This window comes from Verticillium nonalfalfae (assembly GCF_003724135.2).
Source record: "Verticillium nonalfalfae strain VnAa140/NRRL 66861 chromosome Unknown scaffold_191, whole genome shotgun sequence".
Lineage (NCBI taxonomy): Eukaryota > Fungi > Ascomycota > Sordariomycetes > Glomerellales > Plectosphaerellaceae > Verticillium > Verticillium nonalfalfae.
Window position 1 is genome coordinate 20,747 of NW_021167416.1, and position 24,267 is coordinate 45,013.

At 55.1% G+C, this 24,267-nt stretch overlaps 10 protein-coding genes across 10 annotated transcripts; 5 read left to right on the top strand and 5 right to left on the bottom strand.

Annotated features, from left to right (window-relative positions):
* Nucleotides 1-125: 125 nt before the first annotated feature.
* On the bottom strand, nt 126-1,187 carry D7B24_003314 (uncharacterized protein; the record flags this gene model as incomplete). The annotated part of the gene is made up of 1 exon (XM_028637506.1): nt 126-1,187. One exon carries the CDS (start codon nt 1,185-1,187, stop codon nt 126-128), a length of 1,062 nt encoding a protein of 353 aa, XP_028490729.1.
* Nucleotides 1,188-1,941: 754 nt separating this feature from the next.
* On the bottom strand, nt 1,942-2,757 carry D7B24_003315 (uncharacterized protein; the record flags this gene model as incomplete). The annotated part of the gene is made up of 3 exons (XM_028637507.1): nt 1,942-2,049; nt 2,103-2,500; nt 2,559-2,757. 3 exons carry the CDS (start codon nt 2,755-2,757, stop codon nt 1,942-1,944), a joined length of 705 nt encoding a protein of 234 aa, XP_028490730.1.
* Nucleotides 2,758-4,983: 2,226 nt separating this feature from the next.
* Nucleotides 4,984-5,957, bottom strand: D7B24_003316 (uncharacterized protein; the record flags this gene model as incomplete). Its single annotated transcript, XM_028637508.1, has 2 exons — nt 4,984-5,412; nt 5,475-5,957. 2 exons carry the CDS (start codon nt 5,955-5,957, stop codon nt 4,984-4,986), a joined length of 912 nt encoding a protein of 303 aa, XP_028490731.1.
* A 3,037-nt stretch (nt 5,958-8,994) lies between these two features.
* On the top strand, nt 8,995-10,089 carry D7B24_003317 (uncharacterized protein; the record flags this gene model as incomplete). Its single annotated transcript, XM_028637509.1, has 3 exons — nt 8,995-9,032; nt 9,123-9,352; nt 9,461-10,089. The coding sequence occupies 3 exons, from the start codon at nt 8,995-8,997 to the stop codon at nt 10,087-10,089; spliced, it is 897 nt and encodes a 298-aa protein (XP_028490732.1).
* A 1,197-nt stretch (nt 10,090-11,286) lies between these two features.
* Nucleotides 11,287-11,922, top strand: D7B24_003318 (uncharacterized protein; the record flags this gene model as incomplete). The annotated part of the gene is made up of 1 exon (XM_028637510.1): nt 11,287-11,922. One exon carries the CDS (start codon nt 11,287-11,289, stop codon nt 11,920-11,922), a length of 636 nt encoding a protein of 211 aa, XP_028490733.1.
* A 325-nt stretch (nt 11,923-12,247) lies between these two features.
* Nucleotides 12,248-13,840, bottom strand: D7B24_003319 (uncharacterized protein; the record flags this gene model as incomplete). Its single annotated transcript, XM_028637511.1, has 4 exons — nt 12,248-12,381; nt 12,428-13,179; nt 13,228-13,611; nt 13,656-13,840. The coding sequence occupies 4 exons, from the start codon at nt 13,838-13,840 to the stop codon at nt 12,248-12,250; spliced, it is 1,455 nt and encodes a 484-aa protein (XP_028490734.1).
* A 1,632-nt stretch (nt 13,841-15,472) lies between these two features.
* D7B24_003320 (uncharacterized protein) lies at nt 15,473-17,543 on the top strand (the record flags this gene model as incomplete). The annotated part of the gene is made up of 2 exons (XM_028637512.1): nt 15,473-16,002; nt 16,070-17,543. The coding sequence occupies 2 exons, from the start codon at nt 15,473-15,475 to the stop codon at nt 17,541-17,543; spliced, it is 2,004 nt and encodes a 667-aa protein (XP_028490735.1).
* A 736-nt stretch (nt 17,544-18,279) lies between these two features.
* On the top strand, nt 18,280-19,341 carry D7B24_003321 (uncharacterized protein; the record flags this gene model as incomplete). The annotated part of the gene is made up of 1 exon (XM_028637513.1): nt 18,280-19,341. One exon carries the CDS (start codon nt 18,280-18,282, stop codon nt 19,339-19,341), a length of 1,062 nt encoding a protein of 353 aa, XP_028490736.1.
* Nucleotides 19,342-19,571: 230 nt separating this feature from the next.
* Nucleotides 19,572-21,059, bottom strand: D7B24_003322 (uncharacterized protein; the record flags this gene model as incomplete). The annotated part of the gene is made up of 1 exon (XM_028637514.1): nt 19,572-21,059. The coding sequence occupies one exon, from the start codon at nt 21,057-21,059 to the stop codon at nt 19,572-19,574; it is 1,488 nt and encodes a 495-aa protein (XP_028490737.1).
* Nucleotides 21,060-22,254: 1,195 nt separating this feature from the next.
* On the top strand, nt 22,255-24,249 carry D7B24_003323 (uncharacterized protein; the record flags this gene model as incomplete). Its single annotated transcript, XM_028637515.1, has 3 exons — nt 22,255-22,265; nt 22,368-22,434; nt 22,714-24,249. The coding sequence occupies 3 exons, from the start codon at nt 22,255-22,257 to the stop codon at nt 24,247-24,249; spliced, it is 1,614 nt and encodes a 537-aa protein (XP_028490738.1).
* Between the last annotated feature and the right edge of the window lie 18 nt (nt 24,250-24,267).

A 24,267-nucleotide genomic window follows, 5' to 3' on the forward strand; every position in this document is an offset into this window, starting at 1 on the left:
GATTAGCGTGACCTGCACGCAGACAAACCAGACTTTCGAGGCCGATGCAATGCGAATGACTCGTCTTGCAGACAACAATCTAATCGATTCTCACTGATTGCTCGCTAGGTCCTACCAAGACGACCTTAGAGCTGTCCGTTCGCTTTCAGGCTCTTGGCGCTGGCTATCAGCGCCTCCGTCGCACTCCTAGGCCGCCATCCCAACTCCTCCCGCGCCTTTGCATTCGACAAGGGCCGCTCAACACCAAGCTGCGGCACAACAGTAGCGATAGCCTTGTCGAAGAAGCTTGCCAATTTAAGTAAGATATTCGGCGCGACGAGGCTCGGGACCTTTTTCGAATCTTCTGCTGGCAGGCCCTGCTTGAGATCCGCAGCCATCTGCTTCATAGAAACAATCGGCTCGTCCGAAATAGCAATGTAGCGCTGGCCAGCTGCTTTAGGAGATTCGAGAGCTAGCACGTGCAAGTCGGCCACGTCGCGGACGTCGACGACACCGAGATTCAGGTTCGGAATGGCGGGCAACTCCCCAGATAGCAGGCGTCGTGGGATTTCGAGACTGGTGTTGACGCCCTTGCCGAGAGAAGGTCCGTACACCAAGGTGGGGTTCACAGTCGCCAGCTCAACGCTGCATTTACCTTCGTTCGCAACCCAGTCCCAGGCTGCGCGCTCCGCGAGCGTCTTGCTCTTTGCGTACGCGCCAACGTGCGATTTGGGGTTCTCCAGCTCCGTCCAGTCCTTCTCCGTGAACGGGTCATCTTTGCTGCGCGGGCCGTGGCCGTACATGACGGAGGCAGTTGATGATGTCACCACGACGCGCTTTACGGTGCCGGCTTCTTTCGCGGCACGCAGCGCCCGAAGCGTGCCCTCACGCGCGGGCTTGATCAGGTCGTTCTCGTCTTTTGGTTCGTCGGCGGGAAACGGCGACGCAACATGCAAAACATAATCAACGCCCGCGCAGGCCACATCCCAGCCTCGCTCGCCGAGAAGGTCGACTTCGGTAAACTCAATGGCGTTTACCTGGACGTCGGGAACGCCTGCGGAACGAATGGCGGCGCGTACGTCGTCGCTGCGCTGGAGGGAACGAACAGTAGTGCGTACCCTGTAGTTCTTCTCGAGAAGCTTGTGGATAACATGCAGCGCGATAAAGCCAGATCCGCCCGTTACGAGAACCGTTTTCTCCTCGGCCATGGCTTGGACGATGCGAGTTGGTCGCTATTTTTCGATCTCAACGAGAGTTGCGTTCGATGTAACCGAGAACAATCAGTGGACAGAATGCAAGGGAAACTAAAGGGGCGGAGATGAGGAGTTCCTAAGACGAGGAAAATGGCTTTATTATTGAGGATTGCCGAAACGAGGGGACGAGCAGAGCGAAGAGGTCTTCCAGGGGCGATATCAGCCGTCAATAAGGTAGTTGGGTAGGGATGTGAATGCATCTTAATTCTGGCCTAGAGTGAGGAAAGACCTTGCGCGCGCGGCCTTTCTGTGGAACTGTGGTCTTAAGCCCCGCATCTGGCCGACACTGCGCCACGGGAGGCCCTGATTGGTCGCGCCGGTGGAAGGCCTGGCCTCGCCGAGCAGTGACGGTGCTGCGATGTCAGTACCTAGAAACCTCAATGTCGGTTGCGCATTTGCAACAAACGAGTCGATACGTCCAACCAAGCTGACAGGTAGACAAAGCACATGCTTTTATCGTACCGACAACAGCGAGGCTTCTCAACACAAAAGTTCACGGCCGTGGCGCTCATCAAGGAGCGGCGGCAGCATGACCAAAAGCTTGGCCTCCAAATGACACAGAAATGATTTAATATATAAGAGCCTCCGAGGAAGCAGAGAATATGTACGGATCGAATGCTCAACACAGGCATCGCCTGCGGCCTGAGACGGAAGGCATACCGCCTGAACCCACTCGGCTACCGAGTGTTCATGGCAAGGCTGTGCTCTTTTAGCAGAGCTTGGACTTCTTCGGCTCGCAGCCGGGCGTCTTGGCCTTGTCGCAGCCGTTGTAGCCCTGGCACTGGGTCTTGGGGAAGCAGTTGTTGGAGTAGGTGGCCTGAAAGATGACATGTCAGCGACGCAACGAACTGCCTGGACGACAAAACATACCCTGTCACCGAGGTTCGTGTTGATGCCGATGAGCTCACCGCCCTTCTTGGCCGTGACACCCTCCATGTGAACGGTACGCTTGCAGTTGCTGTTGCCCTTGCAGTTGCCGCATGAGCGGTACACCTTGCCGTAGTCTTCGGCGTAGAAGTTGATAATGTTCACACGTCCACAGCCGTTGTGCTGGATGACCTTGTCGGCGGCGTGGTAGGCTCCGCCGCCGATGATGTTGGAGGTGCCGGAGCCGGTCAGCGAGATGGCGTCCTCGCAGACATCCTCGAACCAGGCAAACTCGACGTTGCAGCTGCCGCGGCAGTGAATGCCCTCCTTCTGGTTGGCGCCAATGATGACGTTACGGACGGTAGCACCGTCCTCGAGAATAAAGACGGCGTCCTTCTCGCCTAGAGTCACGGAGATGTTAGCAAGCCGTTGCACCGCAGCAGGGCGGGAGCCACGCACCGCCCTCGCTCTGACCGGAGCACTTGACGCCGCGGTCGTAGCGCTTCCACTGGCCGTCAAAGGTCTGGCCCTTCTTGATGACGTAGGCAGACTTGTAGGAGACGGTGCCGGTGGCCTTGGGGATGCCACCGCTGTAGCTGAGGCATGCCATGGCGGCGGGCAAGGCCGCGAAGAGAGTGAAGAGGCTGGAGGCGTGCATTTTGAAAGAATGTGTACCGGTCAACGGTGTGTCGATGTAAGATAAAATGAATGAAAAAGTTGCGGATGGAGTCGTACCTTCCGCGAAGTTAAGGTAGCGGGCCATTGCCTTTATACTTAGCCATGGTCTTTCCAGAACATCCGCTTACAGAGAAGCAGATGGCCTTGTACGGGACTAGGGCCTTGGTCGGTTCCGTGAACTGCCCAGCTTGGAAAGCCACGGACAAACATGGCGGAGACGTTGGGCACAAGGGCGCTCTTTCGGAGATTCAGTGAGGGCAGGCCAATGGCAACATGGATTCACTGTCCTTAGCCCACCAGAAGAAGCATGACAGGCATATCTCCGGGCATGCACTCCACCGGCCGGTAGACCCGGACGGACGTCGAAGATGCGGTAGTCCCTCTCCGAAAAGCTTGCGCTGAAACTTGATCGGACTTGGCTCGAAGGTTGCTCAAATTATGCTTATGTGGTGGGTCTCGTGGCCAGGGTAGGGTCGTTTTCGAGATTACACGGATCCGACGCCAAGGGTGGCAGTCAGCCACTCTACACGAACCTCTCCGAACCGGGTTCGGAGGCAAAGGCCGTCATCCTCAGCTGATACAAGCGAGGCGCGCCAATAGTTCTTCGAGGACGAGAGCTTCGCGACAGGGAGGTACCGTCGCTTCGAGCCGTCGTTCTTCCTTTGATCGTGTCAGTCGAACTCGGCCTAGATTGAGGTGCTTGTTCGATCGGACGCTAAGACAAGGGCAAACTTAAACTCTCGAGCTGTTCACAGCAATCGTTGACTCTAGGGAAGTTTTCTGAGGGTTCTAGTCATTCTCGCATGGCAATCAATGCCATGGACAGAACGGGGTGCTTCTCTCAGTGGGTCTGGCCAGCAGACATCGTGGGAATAGCCCAGGATTACCCCGGGTACCCAGAGAATACGCTAGACTGCGCCTCAATAGATGAAACATTGACGGGCCTCTAATCAAGGCTAACGATCAGCTTCCCCAAATCTGAGATTATTGTCCTGGCGCTTCGGTTCGTCAAGCGAACCCGTTATTCGATCTGGACGTTCGCTCTGACAGGGGGCCTCGACGTGGTAATGTGTACTGCATCAATTAGATCAGCTGCTGATCATGGTGGTTTGAGTTCTGTAGAATTAATCCATCCAATCGCATATACTTGGGATCGTGTCGCAGACGGAGAACGCTTGATCGTGGCGCAGAGAGTCTCCATGCCCCTCAAGTCTGTAAGCAATTCTGGGGCTCGGGATCAACCCGGGCTCCTTGCACGACAGACCAAGTTGGTCTGACCGAGTACTAAGCCTCCAGCAGCTATTGAGTCAGCCGACCAGGAGCAGTAGAGGGGACTGACCCGGCGCGTTTGGCTTCTGCAAGCCTGAGAAGCGTGACCCGAGAAGTTGTGGATGCCGATAAATACGCCAGGCTTGGGGCTGGTAATTAACGATCATAGTTCCCATACGAATGGTGGCTTGGCACTGCGCGCCCATCAATGAACCTCTAAGGGCACTGCTTTTTCGACCTCGCTTTGACATCACAAACCCTTGTGCTGGTACTCCTGTCATCTCAAGGGGCCCTCGTCCCGGGATGGTTAAAAGCCTCGTGTTGAATCCATGCTACTTCAACAAATTGGTCTCCTGAGACGACATGAGGCTAGCCTTGTAGACTTAGGAGTAGTGAGGATCCAGGTTCCAGGCTAACTTTGCACCCCCACAACGGCTTGCAGCGCCGAAGAGAAGTTTGCCCGCTCAGAGTAGAGGTTCCTGGCTCGCGGACTCCAGTGAAACGTTTACATGGTGCAATAGAATAACTCTCAGCATGAGTAGTGGCTGCCAGAGATTTGAGAATTTAGGAAGACTTTCTTTTTTGCTTTGCAACAAAATGGCTTTGCAACAAGATGGCCGCGTTCTCTGATCAAGGATGACCGAGTGTCGCGCATTGGATACCGCCATACCATATATAAAAAGCCGTTACATAGTTCCAGTGCTCCAGCGGCCTTAATGCTGTCAAAGCGCAAGACCTTTTGTCCACTGTCATGCGTTGTTGGACCATGCCCGGCGATGATCAACCTACAAGACGACGGTAGCCTCTTAATCGATACAACAGGGAAAATTGCGTGGAATTCATCAAAGGCAGGCATAAGCCGTAATCAGCGGTGAACCAAACTCGTGAATAGATCTACGCACAAATGTGCTGTATCGCGCACCATACGATAACCACATTACAGTCTACTGTGACCAGTGCTGCTGGCTCCCCACCGCTGTAGGTGTCTCTCTGCAGCCTTCCGGGGGCTCATGCCGTCGACGTGTCCAATGAACGGCGCTGCAACTTGGTATCCGAGCATGTCGACAATCCTCTTGGGAATGTCAGGGAGCTTCTCAAAGTCAACAGCAAGGAACTGATTTTCCATGGTGCGGATCCACGGCTGGCAATACTGCACAGTCAGGGCGCGACGGTCGCTGTCGGAGGTGTTGCGGCCGCCGCCGTGCCAGAGGGTGCCGAGGAAGTAGACGATGCTGCCCTTGGGCATAACGACGGGGACGGCCTCTGCGCGGCTCGGGATGCGATCGGCGTCCCACGTGTGCGACTTGGGCACAACAACCGTTGCGCCGTTGGTTGATGTGTAAGGGTCGAGGGCGATCATGATGGCCTAGTTTGATAGTCAGCAGGGTGAGAAGGGGAACTAAGGCGGATCTCTGTGAGCCGACGTACAGAGCCCAGCGGCCTGTGTGGCCGTGGTAGGGTAGCGTACCCATCGTCGTGGTGGAGCGTCTGGGGCTCCTCACCCGGCTGAATGTTGATGCTCTGGAAGCTGCTCAGGAGGAATCCGGGGTCGAGGAAGTAGTTGTTAAGAGCCTCGACTTGGGGATGAATGGCAAACTTGTCGAAGACCCTGGACTTGTTAATGAGCGTGTAGATGCGCCCTGTCTTAAAACCCTCAAAGTTGTTACGGCCGTGAGCACTGGCAGGGCCGCCAAGCTCGGGTGAAACGCTGAGGCGCTCTACTTCGCCAAGGGCTTCATTGATTTCTACGTCCCCAAAGGCGTTCTCGATGACGACGAAGCCGCTTTCGATAACGTGGTCGATGAGCTTCTGCGCTTCCGGGTCGGCGGGTTTGCGATGAAGCTTGGCGGAGGCGCCGGTATGGCCGTTGATGATGGTGTTGTTCGGTGGTTCCTCTGGTTGATACGACATTGTAGATGCAAATCGGCGTCCACCAGGATGACTGAGGCAATAAGTGATGTGTATTCTCGCGCTGGTGCTTCAACGTCCGTGTTGGCATGCAATCCGTCCATGGCGGCTCCGTCTCATGGTCTTATCTTGACGACCTTGGAGAAAGAAGCCGAGGCATAGATCGGAGGTTACATTCTGGAGCTCCAAAGTACCTAAGCACCCCGCATCTGTGATATAGGGTCAAAGGCACTCGTACGACGCGAGCAAAGTATGTTTAAGGTTTCCCACCTCACGGCCGGCATGTGTGATTCCCCGCTCGTGACTTTCCGAGCAATTGGCTGTCGAAATACCTGACTGGATCTCCGTAGTCCGGCTGCCTCGGCTTCCTCGTCCCACTTCGGATTTGCGGTTGAGTTGATGTCTTGCTCCGTGGCGTCCCGGCGATATTCCTGCGTGCTCACGCCGTTTCCGAGCACGCGCGTCATGCGATCCGGCCCAGGTGCTCGTGCTGGCAGGGATCGAAACTTGAGATACCTTAGGCTCTGTAAGTCACGACGGGCCGCTGGCATAATAGAGAGTCGGAGCTGTCCGGCGTCTCAATGACGCCCTTATGAAGAGGCCGGTGATGGGCAGCTGGTTTGAACAGCAGCGGCCCAAGGAAACGATATTTGTGATGTGCGTTGTAGGTGCTCACGTCGAATGCCAGATTCGATCTCCAGTGCATGGTTTGCTACTCATTGTTCGAGCACTTGGTGTAAAGAATTAAGTCTCTGATACGATCGGCGTCGACATTGGCTCCGCGAGCGTGGATCTGACAGGATAACTTTAGCGCGCCACCGAGAGTCATCCTCGACGGGCACTTGGCGGAGAATGGCCGGCCATGGGAAGGGATCTGGTCCACAGGTCTGGGTCTATTGGGTCCGGGACGCCTCTACCAATCTGCTGCCGTCGCTCACCGTGTCCGCAGTCGTGATGGCATGGTGGAGCTGCCATTCGGAATACCACGTCAGAAAGTTCCTCTTGTGCGGTCTCGGCCGACGTTTCAATCATCTATCGCTCAACATGGTTCAATGAAAGAAATTTACAGAAGCGAAGCAATCGGGTTTGCCAGACACGGGGTTCGGAGATAGCCAGATTGATGTGACGAGCCGAGCTGACGCACGAAGCCGGCCGGCCAGGGGCGTGATCTCGTGAATCCAAATTCTCAAAGTCCCCGGAACTGCATACGATTCGCCGTAGGGGATACCATACTCGCGAGCCTCGCAGAGAAGGATGTCCCGGCATCTCCAGTTCCAGCAGGTAGGGAGATCGCAGGCTTTAGTCGCGGTTGCTCCGCTCGATGGTATTGAGGCACCTTCGGGAGTACGAGCCATTGGTTTCTCCTTGGCGTGCTCGGCAGACAGAGGTTCCCCGTGACATCGCCACGTTGTCGCCTCGTCCCGGAAGATCAATGGTTGCTGTATTTGCTAATATTTCATAACGGTCGTCTCAAAGCACATAATTTCTGTGAACGTCAGCCGTCCCTTTGGATGCAACATGTTTCTTTCATGAAACAAAGCCTTGAACTGCATGTACTAAAGAATTTGAGCTGTAAGAGCAACACCGTATAGGACTAGCCATCTAATCGTTTCATACCTAGTATGGCTCGACTTTTGACGTTGGAATTGTCTGGCTCTACGTGCAAAGTCATCATGTCCCACGGTGTACTTACGGGATTTGTAGAAGGGCGAAAAAGAATATGGAAACCGTGGACCTCGAAGTATCTTTGAGGCAAGACAGAAATAACCATGCTGCTGGTTTTCGTTGGCGTTCTTTGGGACGTGATCGCAGATGTCGGTGGGGGGGCCGGCGACACGACAGCCAACGGCCTCGTCGATTTCAGGATAGGCCTTGACGATGTTCCGAGCGACCGCGTCACTTGATCGGTTGAGACATCAATGCGGACTATCTGACCGAGGTCAAAGGAGTGTAAAGAAGCCGTGGTCACGCCCGTAAGCAGTGGTGTTGGTAATCTGGACATTCAAGAGGCCTGCGGCGGTGGGCCCGTCATAGACAAGAATCTTGTGGACGATCAGGAATTCCGGGGGCCTTGTCGCTGGAGGGCCATATTCGGGGGTTGAGGGAGAGCATGGCGGCCACGGCACAGACATCAGAGATAGGCGCGGTAGCGTTGCAGGCATGGGCGGCCCTATTACAGGTGAGGTCAGTTTCGATCTTGAGGTCGGCTAAGGTACCGCAGTCACCAACTTCCCACAGCTGAGTGGCGTTGGTGCCAACCTCGGCAACGTCACAGCAGCAGTAAATCGTAGCCAATGCTAGAGTCTGTGGGAGTGAGAGGAAGATGATGTCGATAAGTCGACGTTGGCCGGATTCAAAAGCATCTTTGTGGTGGATGGCAAGACCTGATATGCGAGTCGCAGCGGGAGACGTCAGGAGCGGCCACGTGGTGTGCGACACTGTATCTCAACCGGCAGCGCCCTTGAGGCGCTGGCCCGGCGCCACTGCCACGCTTCGAGCTTGATGATGCTGGCATCGGTAGACGGCATACCTAACGGCTCATGATTGAGCCGACGGAGTGGGTAACTATTTGCCGAGGTGCAGGTCCAAGAGGCTGATTACCACTTGGAGATTTTGAGTTTGCTGGCGCAACCCTTTTCCATTCCGTCGTCGCGTGCAACTGGTTCGCCAAGCTCGGCACGCCTTCCGCGTTGGGTTCAAGGTCAAACGCGGCGATCGGGGCGTCATGAATGCCGTTATCCTCGACACACCATGCCGATTACTCAGCCCATGACTGATGGTTGCGGCTCGTGGCCGTCCGGCATTGGTCTCTCCTCGTCAGCACAATACGCAATCTCTATTTGCCTAAGCTTGGTAGGGAGGAAGGGAAGGGTCTTGAGAAATGGCGAACGATAAACTCTCATTTCGTTATAAGAGTTCTATCTGTTCCACACGATCCTTGAAATGACATTTTCATCCGCATTCTTAATCGGTCTCGGATTCACTTGAACGAGTTTCCTATACCACAAGCCACGCCCATCACCACATCAAGTCACCCACCATGGCTTCACCCAATAAGCCCACTGTCCTCATTACCGGGTATGTGTCAAAATAGGCAATGCATTTATATGCTATTGCACCATCTACTAGTCCCTGCATCTTGAGAGCTTACTGACGCGCGTCTGGTAGAGCCTCCCAAGGCGGATCCGGCAACGCCCTGGCCCTCGAGTTCGCAAAGAAGGGCTACCGAGTCTTTGCGACAGCCCGTTCCCTGAGGACTCTTACTAATCTGACCGAGAGCGGCATCGAGACCTTGACCGTCGATGTAACGGATTTCGAGAGTCTTGTTAGTTTGAGAGACGAGATCGCGGGCCGGACTGGCGGCAAGCTTGACATCCTCTTCAATAACGCCGGTACCCGTAAGTCATACTCCTTGAAGCTATCGGTAACATAAAAGTTATCTTATGAATTGAGCTATTCCTACTCCCGCGGCTACAGGAAGGAAATGCACTAACTGGAGTATTTAGTATACGAGGCACCGGCTATTGAGCAAGACCCTGTTCGCGTCAAAAAAATGTTCGATACTAACGTCTTTGGCCTCTTCGACTCGGTTTCCGTCTTTACACCCCTACTTCTCAAGGCCGCAGCTAGCTCAAGCCGTGCGCCGACTATCGTTAACGTAGCGTCTATTCTCGCCCGTATCCCTATGCCATTTACAGCTAGTTATAATGCTACAAAAGCCGCCGTAGCTAGCTATTCAGATACGCTGAGGTTAGAGCTCGAGCCGCTCGGTATTCGCGTCGTGACGCTCTATATGGGCGAGGTGTCGACTGGTCTCATGTCGACCGAAAACGTTAACTATGGCCCCGAGAGTATCTATGCCGACCTGGAGCCCAAGGCCAAGGAGCGCACCGCAAATCATACCAAAACCTCCGTCACCCCGCAAGAGTTCGCTACTGGCGTCGTCTCTCAGATCGTCGGCAGTAACTCAAACTACATCTGGAAGGGTACTAACGCCTTTCTATGCTGGCTCCTCAACGCCTTCGCACCCCACAAATCATTTGATAGTTCTTTGAAGGGTAGTGTCGGCCTCAGCGACAAGGAACTCGTGAGCAAAGTTCTCAAACGAGGCCAGAAGCTAATCTCAAAAGAGTGACAAGTCTTGCTGAGCATTGTTTTCTTATTTGTCCTTGCTAGACTAGATTGAAGGGCGCGGCTTCATCCATACAGAACTGACTTGGTTATACTTACCTGTTCCGGCGATGAGGAACGAGGCGGTGTACGAATTGCTAGGATGTAGTCAATGAAGATAGAATATAGACAGCGCTGGCGTCTCAAGTACGTAGTACCTTCTTTAATCAGAACACCTGTCTGTCATGGATATCAGTGACTTTTCGCATCTGCAGAGATACTCTCTTGGGTCACACGCCGACTTAAACGCGTCGCCGGATCGAGGCTTCTAAGGCTATGACCCGCATCCTCGGAAGCCAACGATGAAATGAGCGCCCTACGTGTTCGTGTTAGCAAGCCACGTCATGGATCAGAATCAGCGAAACAGTGACCCAAGACCATCAAGGGACACGAAGTGAGCCATTTCGACATGGCGGCACCACTTCGCAACAAAGATAGAGCAGATAAGTATATGAGGATGGAAAACTTTGTACTATTAAATGCAGTCTTCTTCACAAAAGTGATCAATTTAATTCTTACCTTGCATCCATTGTAAAGAGTAATGTCTTGACACAACACACCTTTAGAGTCACAACATGTGGTTTGACATGTGCTGTCGCTTAGTAGGTCCCTTGCACATGGATATTCCAGGGTCATCTCAAATGAGGGGTTCATGGACTCTCATTTCACCTTCCTTTTAAAGAGCTCGCCGTTGCAAGCGCCAGACAGAATCAATTGTCTCCATCGCGAAAGATTTGCTCTGCAGATTCCCTTGTATCTCTTAGATTGCTGTGAGTATTAATCCTTCCAATCGATAACGCTGGACTTTAGCTGTGTACGGCGCAGCAGTTAGCCGGAGGAAGAAATGCGCGCGCCTGCAGCGCATGTACGGTTTACTAGGCATCCAGCCCATGCGACCCACTGCGGACGGGATGAGAATGAGGAAGTTGAGCGCGCAGACGGACCGAGCATTCGACCCCGAAAAACATCAAGGGTTTGCCAATGTCGATACAGTGATGCATGGCAGGTTCGGCCCTCACGAACAGAACACCTATAAAAGCAGCTGTCACACTGTTGATATGGTTGAGAAGACCAGTCATCCAGCCTCATCATCTCGACTTGCGGCTCGACACCAACGCTTCACATTCCAGCATCACCTCTGACCATACCCATCACTTCAACAATGTTTGCCCACGCACTATTGGCTCTGACTCTCGGGGCTTCGTCTTTTGCGACAGCTTCGGCACTACCTCCCAAGGTGCCGGACGGAGATGTTGTCCCCCTTCCAGCCTCTGTGGATGTGAACAGCGTCGACCTCCACAACTTTACCGCTTCAGACGGAAACACATATACCGTTTGGGTTGCCAAGATGCAGAGCCCAGAGGACGTTCAGCCTACTGGTGCAGATGACGACAGCAACGTTGCCCGTCGCTGGCAGTGGGAGCATTGGCCCAACGGTGTTGACGCCTGCGGTGCTGCAAGCTTTCGAGACGAGACGTCAAACGGATCGCCGCTGACGGACCACTGCATCTGTGTGCGGGACTACGCAAGAGATCAGCTCCGAGGTAGATGGGCTTTCGGCCGTGACGACAAGCCTAACAATGGCTGGTTCAACCTGGTCGGTTGTGGAGAATGTGGCTTCCGCGTGTACACGGATAACTTCTTTGGAGCCTTTGTCGGCGACACCGATGTCAGGGACCTCTCTACCGATTCGATCAATCGATACAACAGAGGTGGAAGGGTTGGTGCGGGCGGGGACATGGGTTGCCGCAACTGGGCAGAGCTCGCCAAGGTTCATTGGAGTGTCTTCCGCCAATAGAGCGCGGCATCTTCCTGGTTTCTCGGACTGCGTTGAATAGCCACACAGGCCTTTGCTCGCCCAAATTCAATGTATTCGTCCCTGATCTCGTGCTCTGATGTTGACTCTGTTGAACATTGGAAATACCGCGTGACACTCGGCTCGGGATCCCTACCTTGGATGGACAACAGGATTGAGTCGCTGACACTGTGCAGGACACCACCAAGACAATACTGCCTACTTCAGAATCATCCTCAGGAGCTCTTCTCGCCATGTGTGGACGGTGCTGCGTGTTGCCATACGGCTTTGCACCGAGGCCTCCAATTCCACCTTGGTGACCTGCCGGTCATGCCGTCTCGTATCGACTCTTCTTCCGAATGATATGCCCCCATTTGAACAAGACCCAGGGAACCGGGGCGAGGGCCAGGGAGACAAATGCGAGCAAGCTGGCAGCCCAAGGGATACCCAGCGAGCGATACACTACACAAGATCAGCCAGGAACATGCATAGTGCTGCTTGGACGTACTCTGGACCGTGAACAACGGCAGAACCCCTGCCAGAGTGTAACGGGCAAACCCGTTGGCACTTGCTCCGCTCGCCACGTTTGCGCCGGTATACGTGTCGACGGTGTATTGAATGGTTGACACGAAAATGCAAAGATTGCCCCACGCAAAGACGATAATGGCAAAGGCGGGCACTGCCCAGCTTATGTCGTCCCGGGCGGTCCATCCAAACATGAACAAGCTGATGGGCAGGCCGATTGAGCCAAACATGGCCGGGAATAGGCGGTATTCTGGGGGCACCCGCTCAGGATGCAGCTGCTTTGCCCGAGGAAGATAAGATACGACGGTGAGCACGATGATGGTGACTGCGCCGAGCAAGCAGCCGATGACAATGGAGAGGAAGACGAGCCCGGACTGCTCAATTGAGAACCCATGCACCTTCCTAAAGACATAGGGCACACCTGCGAAAAAGGCGAAGAGTGTGGCAAACTCGCAAGCGACGTAGAGCGCGACAAAGGTTATGATGGGTTCCGTGAACAGCATGTGCAGAGGCCGCACTAGAGCTATGCGTAGGAACATGAGAATGTGGCTGCCGAGGGGTATCTTGTCCCCTGTTGGATGGCCAAGCCTTTGGGCCCGGCGTCGTTCGAGAACAGGACGATAGGTCTCTCTGCCCGCCAGAGAGAACAGCAGCGAAGCAGTAGCGAAAAATACCAAAGTCCACTGGGTCCAGCGCCATCCCTTGCGCATGACTACGAATGAACCGATGACGGGTCTTTCACGTCAGCTACTGGGGACAAATGATGGTGGCCGGCAGACGTACCCAAAGCCAGGGCCCAGAAACGGCATCAGGATGAAGAGCGTCGACGGCAGCCCGCGTTGGGCCGGGTGGAACATGTCGCTGATTGTACCAGCGCCCACTGCCAAGCTCGGAGAAAAGGAAAAGCCGGCCATGAATCGGAGGAAACACAGAGCGCCAAAGTTATGCGTCAGGCCTGCGCCGACGGTGAAGAGGGCTCCGAAGAACATGCTCCCGGCGTAGATTGGGTGTCGTCCGATGGTTTCCGACAAGGGGCCGCCGAGGACCGGTCCAAGTCCGAGTGCAAAGACGTACATGGAGAGTGGAAGAATGGATTGCATGACGTTGACTCCAAACTCTTCCTGGTACTGGAAAGTGGCTGAGCTGGGAAGCGACGTACCAATGGAGCTACAGATGTCAGCGGCGGCTTGGTCTGAGGGACGGGTTCTTACGCTGTGAAAGCCGCTATTGAGGCGATGAAAGTGTTCTTGAACTTCTCACGCGACGGCCAATTCAAGGGGTTTTGCGAGTCGTGCTCCCAGGACTCCGGCGGCGGCGAGGCGACATCTTTTACCGTGTTGTTCGGCTCATCCATGCTTCGTCGGGTGGGCGTATGGCGCTGAGGGCGTAGAGCCATCCATAGTAGGGGACAAGCTGTAGATATGGCTTGAACAGATGACCAATGTTATTTTTGACGTCGGCAACCTGGCAGCCCGATTACTGACCTGATGGTGTAATTACTGACCTGAGGGCCCGATTACTGAACACCGAGGAAGCTTTTCGGTTGTTCAGTAATCGCACGAGGAAGCACGTGACCAGAGAGCCAAGAGCAATAGTTAGGGAGCACAAGGACAGCAAGATCCGGCTCGGGGTGGCATATTGTTCGACTCTATCCGCAATCTGCGGGTTCGTCTGGTACTCATTGCGAAACAAGTTGCGATGCTTTGTAGGTGCTAGGTAGTCAACGGTGTGTGAGACTCTGACTGGGAAGGCACCACCCAACAGACCCGCTGAAACCCCGCAGGTGGTCACTACCTTTTGCTGCTCTCAAAGTTAGCGAGGCCATCTACACCATCAACCTCGTTCTCGGAGCCATGACGATGTCGCAAGACATTTTTGAACAGGTGGGCAATGGTATGTATTGCTCAGCTCTGGCCATGGATAGGTCTGTGGGCCGAAAGCGCGAAGATGCAAAACAGGCGCGTTGTGCAAGCGCCCTTCCCAGTCATGCTTCTCAGGTACCTTTGCGCACTTGACAGAGATCGTAACTTTTGCTGATCATGTTTTCTGTCTGAAACCAGAGGATGCAGACGTTGACATTTAACTATATGTAGAAAGCCTCGACTCCGAAGTCTATTCCAAAGACGCTGCCCCCGCCCGACTCTCGAGCACCAAAACACCACCAGCAGCCATTGTCGAACCCTGGCCCCTCTGCGAAGCGACCATCATGGGATGCCACGGCATGCACACTCGCTTCTAGGTAATCCTTTCCTCCGGTCGCCGAGCGGCTAGGTGATCTCATGATCTCGACCAGCACCTCGTTGGCGAGGGGGGCCGGGGCGCCGCGGGGGTGCTCGAGTCTGGCCGGCTTTTGAGAAGGGCTTGCCAGCTTGACCTGCGACTGTCCTACTCATACGCTGCCGAATCTGACAGTGGTCCAAGCCGTGGCTTCCGAATATTTATGTTTGTTCTCGATCGTAAACGGTGTCCAACACAGCGATCAGCGGACAGAAAAGAATGACCTTGAATGCGATTTGGACGGGATGACATTTTTACCCTTTCGGGCGCCTCGATCCACAAACATTTAAAGATGCGGGGTGGGTACCTGGTCCACTCATGATCCCCATTCTGAGCTAAGCCTGATTTAATCTAGATGCTAATCTAAAGTAAGGGATCTCATGGAAGTTTGGTTGCTTCCACGGCGGCACTTGTATTGCACTCAGCTTCTGGGTTCCGACGTAGATTTCTGTTCGACATCAATTTGCTTGGTCAGCCGGTTGGAAATCATCACATTCATGGCCAACATGGCAGCAGACGCGGTGCAGCAAAGCGACAAGGGTTCAACTAAGTCAGAGTCATTGCGCCGAAGTGGTCAGAGAAGAGTCGATATTGCCAACAACGCCAGGACCTCACTCATCGGCTGAATATATAAGGGTGCGTCGCCTGTCTGTCTCCAACTTTCACTCCTCATTCCATACTGCTTCCTCTCCGAGATATTTTCCAGCAATCTCTCTTGTAACCATCAGCATCAGTTGCTCGCTACCGAATCATGCGGTTCATAAACCTCATGGAGGCACCTCGTAGCCTCGGCAGCATCCTGCTTGTCGCCAGCACCATCTTTGCCAATCCGGCAACCGCCAACTCGGTTGATACGTACGACTATGTGGTCATCGGCTCCGGTCCCGGAGGCGGTCCCTTGGCCGCCAATCTTGCCCGAGCTGGCTTTAAGACACTGTTGCTTGAGGCTGGCGACGACGACAGTGCTTCCGAGATCACTAACGCCATTGCATTGACGAACACTGCGGACACCGCTGCCATGACGTGGACCTACTGGGTTCGTCATTACGACGATATCGAACTGACGAAGAGATACCAGCATCTTACCTGGAGGCTTCCCAACGGGAACCTCTGGGTTGGTCCTGGTAGCACTGCGCCTCCGGGAGCAGAAATTGTCGGCATCCAGTACCCCCGTGGTGCCACACTAGGAGGATCATCTATTGTCAACTCTGCCTTGACTGTACAACCTGCCAACAGCGACTGGGATTATATCAAGGATCTCACAGGCGATGACTCGTGGGGGTAAGCTGCTCCCGAACCCGTCTTTGGTTGTCTGTTGGGAACAAATCAGCTAATGCATCAAAATTAGCGCCGCTCATATGGGAGACTTGTTCATCAAGCTGGAAAGGAACCAATACCTCCCTCGCGGTACCCCGGGCCACGGCTTCGATGGCTACCTTGAAACAATCCTAGGCAACGGGACCGTTTTTCTTTCTTCGCCGCAGGCGACTGCGGTCCTAAAAGCCATGGCTGCAGAAGCAGGGCAGGATCCCGAAGACCTGAAGAACATCCTGAACACCGACCCCAACCAAACCCTGAACCCTGACCGGGACCAGATCACAGGTCTTCTGGGAAACCCGCAGCATGCCAATGCTACCTGGGCGCGCTATAGCTCGAGGAACCGAGTGCTGGATACCGTGCGCGCCATCAACAAGCACGGCAAGAAGCAGTTTCCTCTGGAAGTTCGTCTCAACTCTTATGCGACCAAGGTACTCTTCAACAAGGCCCGAGGACACTCGCTGCCTCGTGCCGTAGGTGTCGAGTACCTCGACGGCAAGAGCGCCTTCCAGGGTGACCTCCGGTACGATCCCAGCGTCAAGAAAACGTTGCGCCAGGTCTTTGCTCGCAAGGAGGTGATCCTCAGTGGCGGCTCGTTCGGATCGCCTCAACTGTTGCTCCTCAGCGGCGTTGGACCAGCTGCCGACCTCAAGGCCCTGAACATCTCAGTCGTCGCCGATCGACCTGGCGTCGGTCGCAACATGCAAGACCACAACGAGATTGCCCTCATTGGTCACGGTGCCCAGGCCTTCAACTATGACGCCGCTCCCGGCGGCCCTCGATCTCAGTGCACCTTTGGAGCTCCTGGCGACCGCTGTCTTGAGCTTTATCACCAGGGCCAGGGACCGTATGTCCAACCCACCCTGACTCAATTGGCTTTTCTCAAGACCAACCACACCACCAACGACGAACGCGACATTGCCATCTTCCCCGGATCCTTTGGGTTCCGTGGCTTCTGGCCTAGGAACACGGGACAGAACTGGGACGACCCTCCGACGACCTGGGGCATGCACAGCGTCCACATCCACGGCAACAGCACGGCTGGATACCTCAAGTTGCGCTCGGCCGACCCGACGGTGACGCCTGAGATCAACTTCCGACACTTCAATGGTACAGGCGCCGCCAAGGACATCGCCGCCATCAAGGAGTTCCTTGCTTGGGGTCGCCGTGCTTTCAACCGTGTGCAGGCGCCATTTGCTCCGTACAATATCACCTGGCCTCCCTGTTCAGGCACTGTTGGTGCCGATGGAAGCTGCTCCGTGGCCAATAGCGACGAAGACTTCATTCGTGAGAATGTTTTTGGTCACCACGTGATCGGTACCTGCTCCATCGGCCCCAAGTCTAACAAGAATGCCGTCCTGGACTCCAAGTTCCGTGTACGTGGTGTGTCCAGTCTGCGGGTTGTCGATGCCAGTGCGTTTCCGAGGTCTCCTGGAGCGTTCCCGGTCCTTGGAATTTACATGTTGAGTGAGAAGGCATCGGAGGATATTATTGGGGGTCGTTGAATGTATTTGCCTTGCGCTATCCACTGCAGCTACGCCAGAGTCCCTCCCAAGATTATTTCAGTTTTGGGGTGTGAGAAGAATAGGGAGCTGTGTAGAGCAGTGAAGTTAAAAACAGCTTCACTCACGAAATACCAATGGCACCGTTACGCTCAGACCAGACGACCTCAGCAGACGACCTCAGGGATGTGCCTGATATCCAACTCGATTTTTTAACTTTTTGATTTAGAAGGCGACGATGTTGACCTGGATTCAATGGTGGAGGGTCAAATATGTCCGTCCCTTGTTCGACAATCTGAGAACTGCGTCTCTGTGCTGCGGGCGTCGAACATACCAAAGACAAGCAGAAAAGATATATTCGTAGCCAGACTCACTCTCACCACGCATCTGTGAGTTGTGAAATCGGACCAAACAGTGATCCCATGGCTGTTCTCTACTCAAAGTTCCGGGTCAGATGTGTTCGCAATCTCCTTGTTGTCGATGGATCAGCTTTCCCGGTGCAACCTGGAGCAGAGCCTAGTCTGTCGACTTTCATGATTGGCGGGTTTTGCAACGTATTTTTCAAAGTATTAAGTACTTGGATTACGATGAGTTTTCAGGTGTAGGTGATACCAGGCTTATCGCGCATAGTCGCTTGGCTCTCAGCTGATGTTGATGCAACCATCAAGGTGTTTGGGCCATGACTCATCGTAACACAACGTAAACCAATATCCTACCTCTCATCAACAACACCAACACCATGGGCCGCACACAGCCATCAATCGGCCAGCCGCCGGCCTCATTTCGCCGCGCAGCTCGGGCGAAAAAGGCCAAGGCGACGATTAATCAAGTGGTACCCGGCCTACTGCCGACACATCCCCGCGCGCGTCGCGGGCTAGACGCGGCAGAGCTCATCGTCAATCCACCACCGAGGACGAGCAACCAGGAGCCCCATGCTCTTCGTCTCAAACTCCGATCCGCGGATACGCTCAAAGCTGCCCGGGCCCTTGTCGACGCAGATGCCTCTGTTCGCGTGGCGGTCCTCAACATGGCTTCTCCGCTACACCCTGGCGGTGGGTTCTTGAACGGCGCCAGCAGCCAGGAGGAGTCGCTGTGCATGCGCACCACACTGTTGCCATCGCTAAAAGACGAGTACTACCGGCTGCCCGAACTTGGGGCCATCTATACACCTGATGTCATGGTGTTTCGGGATGCCGACGGCGGTGATGTAGTGCTCGAGAAGCGCAACCGCTGGTTCGTAGACTGCATCACGGCAGCCATGCTACGGAACCCCGAAGTTGAGCGTGACGACGAAAAGGGCTGGGGACGATACGTCAATGTCAAGGACCGGGAACTGGCAGTGTCAAAGATGCGAATGGTCATGCGCATTTGCCAGGACAAGGGCGTCGAGAAGATTGTCCTCGGCGCATGGGGCTGCGGTGCATATGGGAATCCAGTGGGCGAGGTGGCTGCAGCATGGCGCAAGGTATTGTTGCCTCAAATCGTCTCCAAGGGTAAAAGGGTTGTGGAAACGTGGAAAGGCATCGAGGAATGCGTGTTTGCGATCAAGGATCCAGGTATGGCGGATGCCTTTGCTGCGGCGTTTGGAGATGGGCTGGAGCGGGAGGCCTTGGGTGAGGCAAACGAAGATGACGAGGATGACGATGAGGACGACGAGACGGCTGAACTCGAAGCAAAAATCGCTGAGCTCAGGGCGCGTATTCGCAACGCGAACCCTGCGATTGGTAGGGCTCTCCAGCCAGTACTCGTCGGGTTGATCGCACAGTTACCAGAGGGACACCCAGAAAGGTTGAGTGTGTGATAATCTAGGTCACCAGATTCTTCGCCACAGCACTTTCATATCACGGTCCGGTGGAACGCTGGCGGCACCGACGTAGCTTGGATCTCCTAGCGCTTCCCTGTCCGAGGGGGACCCGTCCAGATGCGTCCATTCGGTGAATTCAATGTCGAAGCGGCTGACGAGCAGAGCGATCGTGAACATGATTTCCTGCTTGGCAAAGTGTCGACCGGCACACATGGAAACGCCGCCACCTAGGCTATCAGCGTGGCACACAAACAATCGCAAGCGGACAGACACCTACCGTAGGGGAAGAACTCGCTTGACTTGGCAGTGAACATAAACTCCTCATGTCCCTGGTCACTGGTTTTAATATGACGCCCCGGCCAGAATTCGGTCGCAGGGTGTCCGTCGCGTGCCCAAACACGATCGTCCAGCCCCGCGAGGCTTGTGGGCGCCTGCACCATGCGCCCGCGTGGGAGCTCATAACCGCAGATTGTTGTCTTTTGGACGACTTCACGCGTAATGCTAATGAGTACATGGAGGCGCATGCATTCGAGATAGATGGCCTGGAGGAGCGGCAACTTGGCGAGCTTGAGTATGTCAATATACTTCTTCCCGTCATTGTCCTTGACGATTACTGAATCTGCCTCCTTCCGCGCGGCTTCGAAGAGCTCTGGATCTTTCACGAGCTCAAAGATGGCCCAAATGGTGATGGGAATTGAATTCGAGTTGAGACCAAACAGCACCAACAGCGTGTTGGCTGCAAGACCTTGTTCGGAAAAACCCGCTGACTGGCCAAAAGCCGTGACAGCGCGGTGGTATCGGCTGCCCATGGCCGGTTCCCAGTCAGGGTCTTCGACGCTGCCATCGGGACGTACAATCTTGGAGCCGTCGAGCTTCGTCTTGGCGAGAGCGCGTTGAAGATGCTGCTTGAGGAGGCCGTTGATCTCGTCTCTGACCCGGGCAGGTCGCGGATCCCACCAAGCGGGTGTCCCGTACATGAGGCTGAGTGCCACGCTGTCGAAAGTCCAAAACCTTTCCACCAGGTCTGGGTTCGTCTCGACAATTTCCGTGCCGGTCACTGCTCTAGTGGCTGCCAAGGCCATTTCGCGCTTGATAAAGTCGATGAGACGAGCGCTTTCCCAGCGACCGATTGTAGGTATCGCCTTTTCGATTCCTTGGTCGAAGAATTTTCCATACCATCGCATCAAACCGATTGCGGGTGTTGTTTGCCCGAGCAGAGAGTGAACAACCTGAGTTTGTCGGTGCCAGACCCTCTGCTCAGCAGGAAAGTCTTCCCAACCTTTCTTCGGCGTGCTCCCGCGAGCTGATCCGTCTCTGTTATAGATGGCAATATCATTCTTTGTCATTCCCATGACGTGCTCGAATATCTGAAGGAGAAATTTGTCCGGCGACAGCACGTCGGCGTTGCGGAAGAGAGGCTGCACAGCAGCGGGCCCACGCACGAGGGTGATGGGTACTGGACCGATAAAGAAGGTGGCGACGCTCGTTGACGTGCGATTGAGAAATAGCGAGACGCGGTCGAGGAAGCCCGCGGGATCAGTCATGAAGGCGATGGCGTTGGAAACGAATGGGACGCGCTCGGGGATGCGGGGCGGTCCGCGTCTGCTCGGCCAAAGAGCTAGAGCTAGGACAACAATGGCAGCGAGGATTGTCCATCGTTGGGTCAAGATGTCGACGGCGAGTGTTGCGTAGATGCGCATAATGTCCAAGGCCATGACTAGCAGTGGTTGTGTGCGGTAAAGTTATCGAATTGTACTCGAAGACGGCTTTTGTCGAAGACGGCTGGATGAAAGATTCAGAAGCCCAGTCAAGACCTGAATGGGAAACACGGGTGATGCTCACGTTTCTTGTTCCCTGACCGGCCGGTGGTGCAGCTTGCATGGAGCTACGCCCAAAGGAGGTCCTGCAGGTCGCGTCCAGCGAATCGCTTCGTTTGTAGTCATCGCGTCTCCCATCGGGGGGGTGATGGCTTATGGCGTCAGGTAGACTGGATGGGATAACGTGTAGGGTGGATGTCTGTTGGTGGCGAGGAAAGAACAATGCGAGGGGTGTGGAAGTGGTCACGGCAGGAGCGTGTGTCACGGGGCCAGCAGATGGGACGCACCCTGAGCGAAGCTAATTGCTTGAGCAGCAAACTAAGCAGCAGAGAATTCAAAGCCAAGTTGTGCGGTAGTGTCCATGTATTCGCCGAGCGTTCAAATGCCTGTGTAATGACGGGAGCTGGAGATACGGCCGGTCCTAGAGGCATGTTCACAATCACCGAGGACGTCTCTCTGATATTCGACAGAAAAATGGGATTCATAGGCAGTTTTCATTATGCCACCGGTTCATAAACGACTAATTCAAGAGCAACAAGGGCCGAACCAATACAGCGCTGATCTGCACCGCTCCTTACCCACCAACATGTGCTGTCCGGAACCATGACGCATCATCTGAGGCGATACCACTTTGCTATTTCCATCAGTCAGCAATGTTTGACGAAACTGTCGAGACACCATCTCACATTTCTTGGCCGTCTGTGGTTGAAGCTCTTCTTTATGTCTGTCAATGGTGTTTGCAGACTCAAAAGACGGACGCGGTTGTTCTCGTGCTGCAGGTTCGACTTGCTGCGGCTTGGATGCGCTGGGAGCAGTGACTGGCAAGGCGAAGCCGAAGCCAGAAATAGCAGCAGCTCCTACGGGGAGGCTGCTTGTTGCGATTTGATGAGTAGGCTTCTTTTCGGTCTTCTTGTAGACCGGGGGAGGGGGGTAGCGGGAGGCCATTGTGAAAGATGAAGTACGAGGTGATGATGCTTGTCCAGATGAGTTTGGTCTTGACGGAGAGCCTGCAAATATGGAAACAAAAGGCCGATTTATACTTTCCAGGACATTGTTACGTCCCTCTCAGATATTTCACTTACAAATCGTGAACATGTCTGAAAGGTGACGATGCTCGCTCAGCAGGGCCTGATTCTCCGAGGCTTCTCCATGCCGCCGCCCAATCTAACTCGCCCAAGACGCCCAAAGAGGTCAAATCGAGACCAGGGCGGCCTTTACGGAGTTTTGCACGCTACATCCGTGGCTCAACATCGGCTCTACTGGCGAATCAACGGTTGGTCTGAACTGTCTCTGCGGGGTCGCTGGCCAGCCCGCCAGGATGGTTCCGATGTCACAGTTTCGAGGATCGTCCCTCCGCCAAAGTCTTGGGCCGGTTCATCGGTCCGCATACGCTGTCATGATCGCGGAGAACATCCAAGATTTCGAGTAGCCGGAGAATCACCGACACCTCGTGCAGGAGAGCGGAGTTGCCGTAAGAGGAAGGCGGCTGGGCGTCTCCCTCGAGACTCATGACCTTTATTTATAGCGACCTGGCTGACGCACGTTTCAACAGCAGCTCATCACCATTAAAATGACCTCGTACGAGTCCCTCACGTGGCGCCAGGCCTCGCCGGGCATCTGGCAGCGCGGCATTGACGAGATTGAGGAGTTTTACTCGACCATGGCCGTTTTGTACGAGGGCAGCGGCCGTCTGTTCTTTGGCATCACGGGATTCCTGTCCCTGTCAGTCGATATTGCCGCCAGCGAGGACCCGGCTGCTGCCGGTGAAGGTGTGAGGCACGCGCTGCAGAAGGGTTGGCTTGCCTTGCGATACCACCACCCAACGTTAGCTTCGCAGGTCACCAGGGACGATCAGGGCAAGTGGACCAAGACGTATCGCGGGTGCGCTGATGAGCAGGACCGAAATCGATGGCTCCAGCAGACCTTTGTGACCGTATCCAACGGACAGACTGGTCTCGAATGGGCCAATTCTGACCCTCCGGCGCCTCAGCTACCGACTCTGTTCGTGATTGGGCCACGCGAGGCGCAAGAGCAGACCGTCCGCTACGACCTCGTCTTTCGATCCCCCCACGATATCATTGACGGCATCGGCACACTCATGATGCTGAACAATCTGGTGGGCCACGCATCTGAGGCCTACGCACAGGGTGCGACCTACCGAACGCCCGCCTTGGATGGCTCCGAAGCCGCCAACCTGAGTCCCCCTTACCGCATCGCCGCCGCTGTCCCCGCGCAACTGTCGGAGGCCCAGAAAGAGCGACTCCAGACGGTCACTGCGCAAAAGGCCCAGGTTCGCGCAGATACCAGCGTCGAGATGCTCGCTTTGCCCTTCAGAGAGGGAGCTCAGGTCCCTGGCGTGCACAAGAGAACCGCCCTGACGCTGTCTGTCGGCGAGACAGCTGGCCTCTTGGCGGCTTGCAAAGCCGCCAGTGTCACACCCACGCACGTCTTCCACGCTGCTGCGGCCGTGGTCGATCGTGACCTGCAGCCCGTGTCTGAGGCGCCGAGGCGCGTCCGATACATCAACTACATCCTCCGCAACGAGCGCGCCGGCTGCGCTGAGCCGTTTGGCACCAGCAAGCACCCTGCAGCTCTGTATCACTCTGTTTCGGGCCAGAGCCTCGTTGTTGATATGGATATCACGCCCGGCAAAGCCGATGCCGCGACGCGCAAAGAAGAGTTCCATTCCATCGTGCGTCACATGAGTGAATTTTATAATGAGGTTCGCAACGACAGCGAACATGCCGCGTTGGTGCCGGACCTCTGGGCCATGGGAACGCCAGAGCTGCCCCTGGCACCTCGGCCGCTGCCGGTACCCGCACCCAACAGCCACCCGTCCGTGTCCATTTCCAGCATGGGCCGCGTCGACACGATTGTATCGCCCAGGACGGGCGCCTTTGACGTGCTCGATGCCTGGGTCACCGGCGAGGAGCTCGGAACAGGGCTGGGCATATTCCTGGGTTCTTTCAGGGGACGCTTGTGCGTGAGTGCTGCGTATAACGACGCATGGCACAATGAGGCGGGCGTGTCAGACTTTCTGCAGCGCGCCAAGGATGTCGTGTGGACGGGGATGGATCTGGGAGTGTAGTTAGTTGAAAGCCCCCCC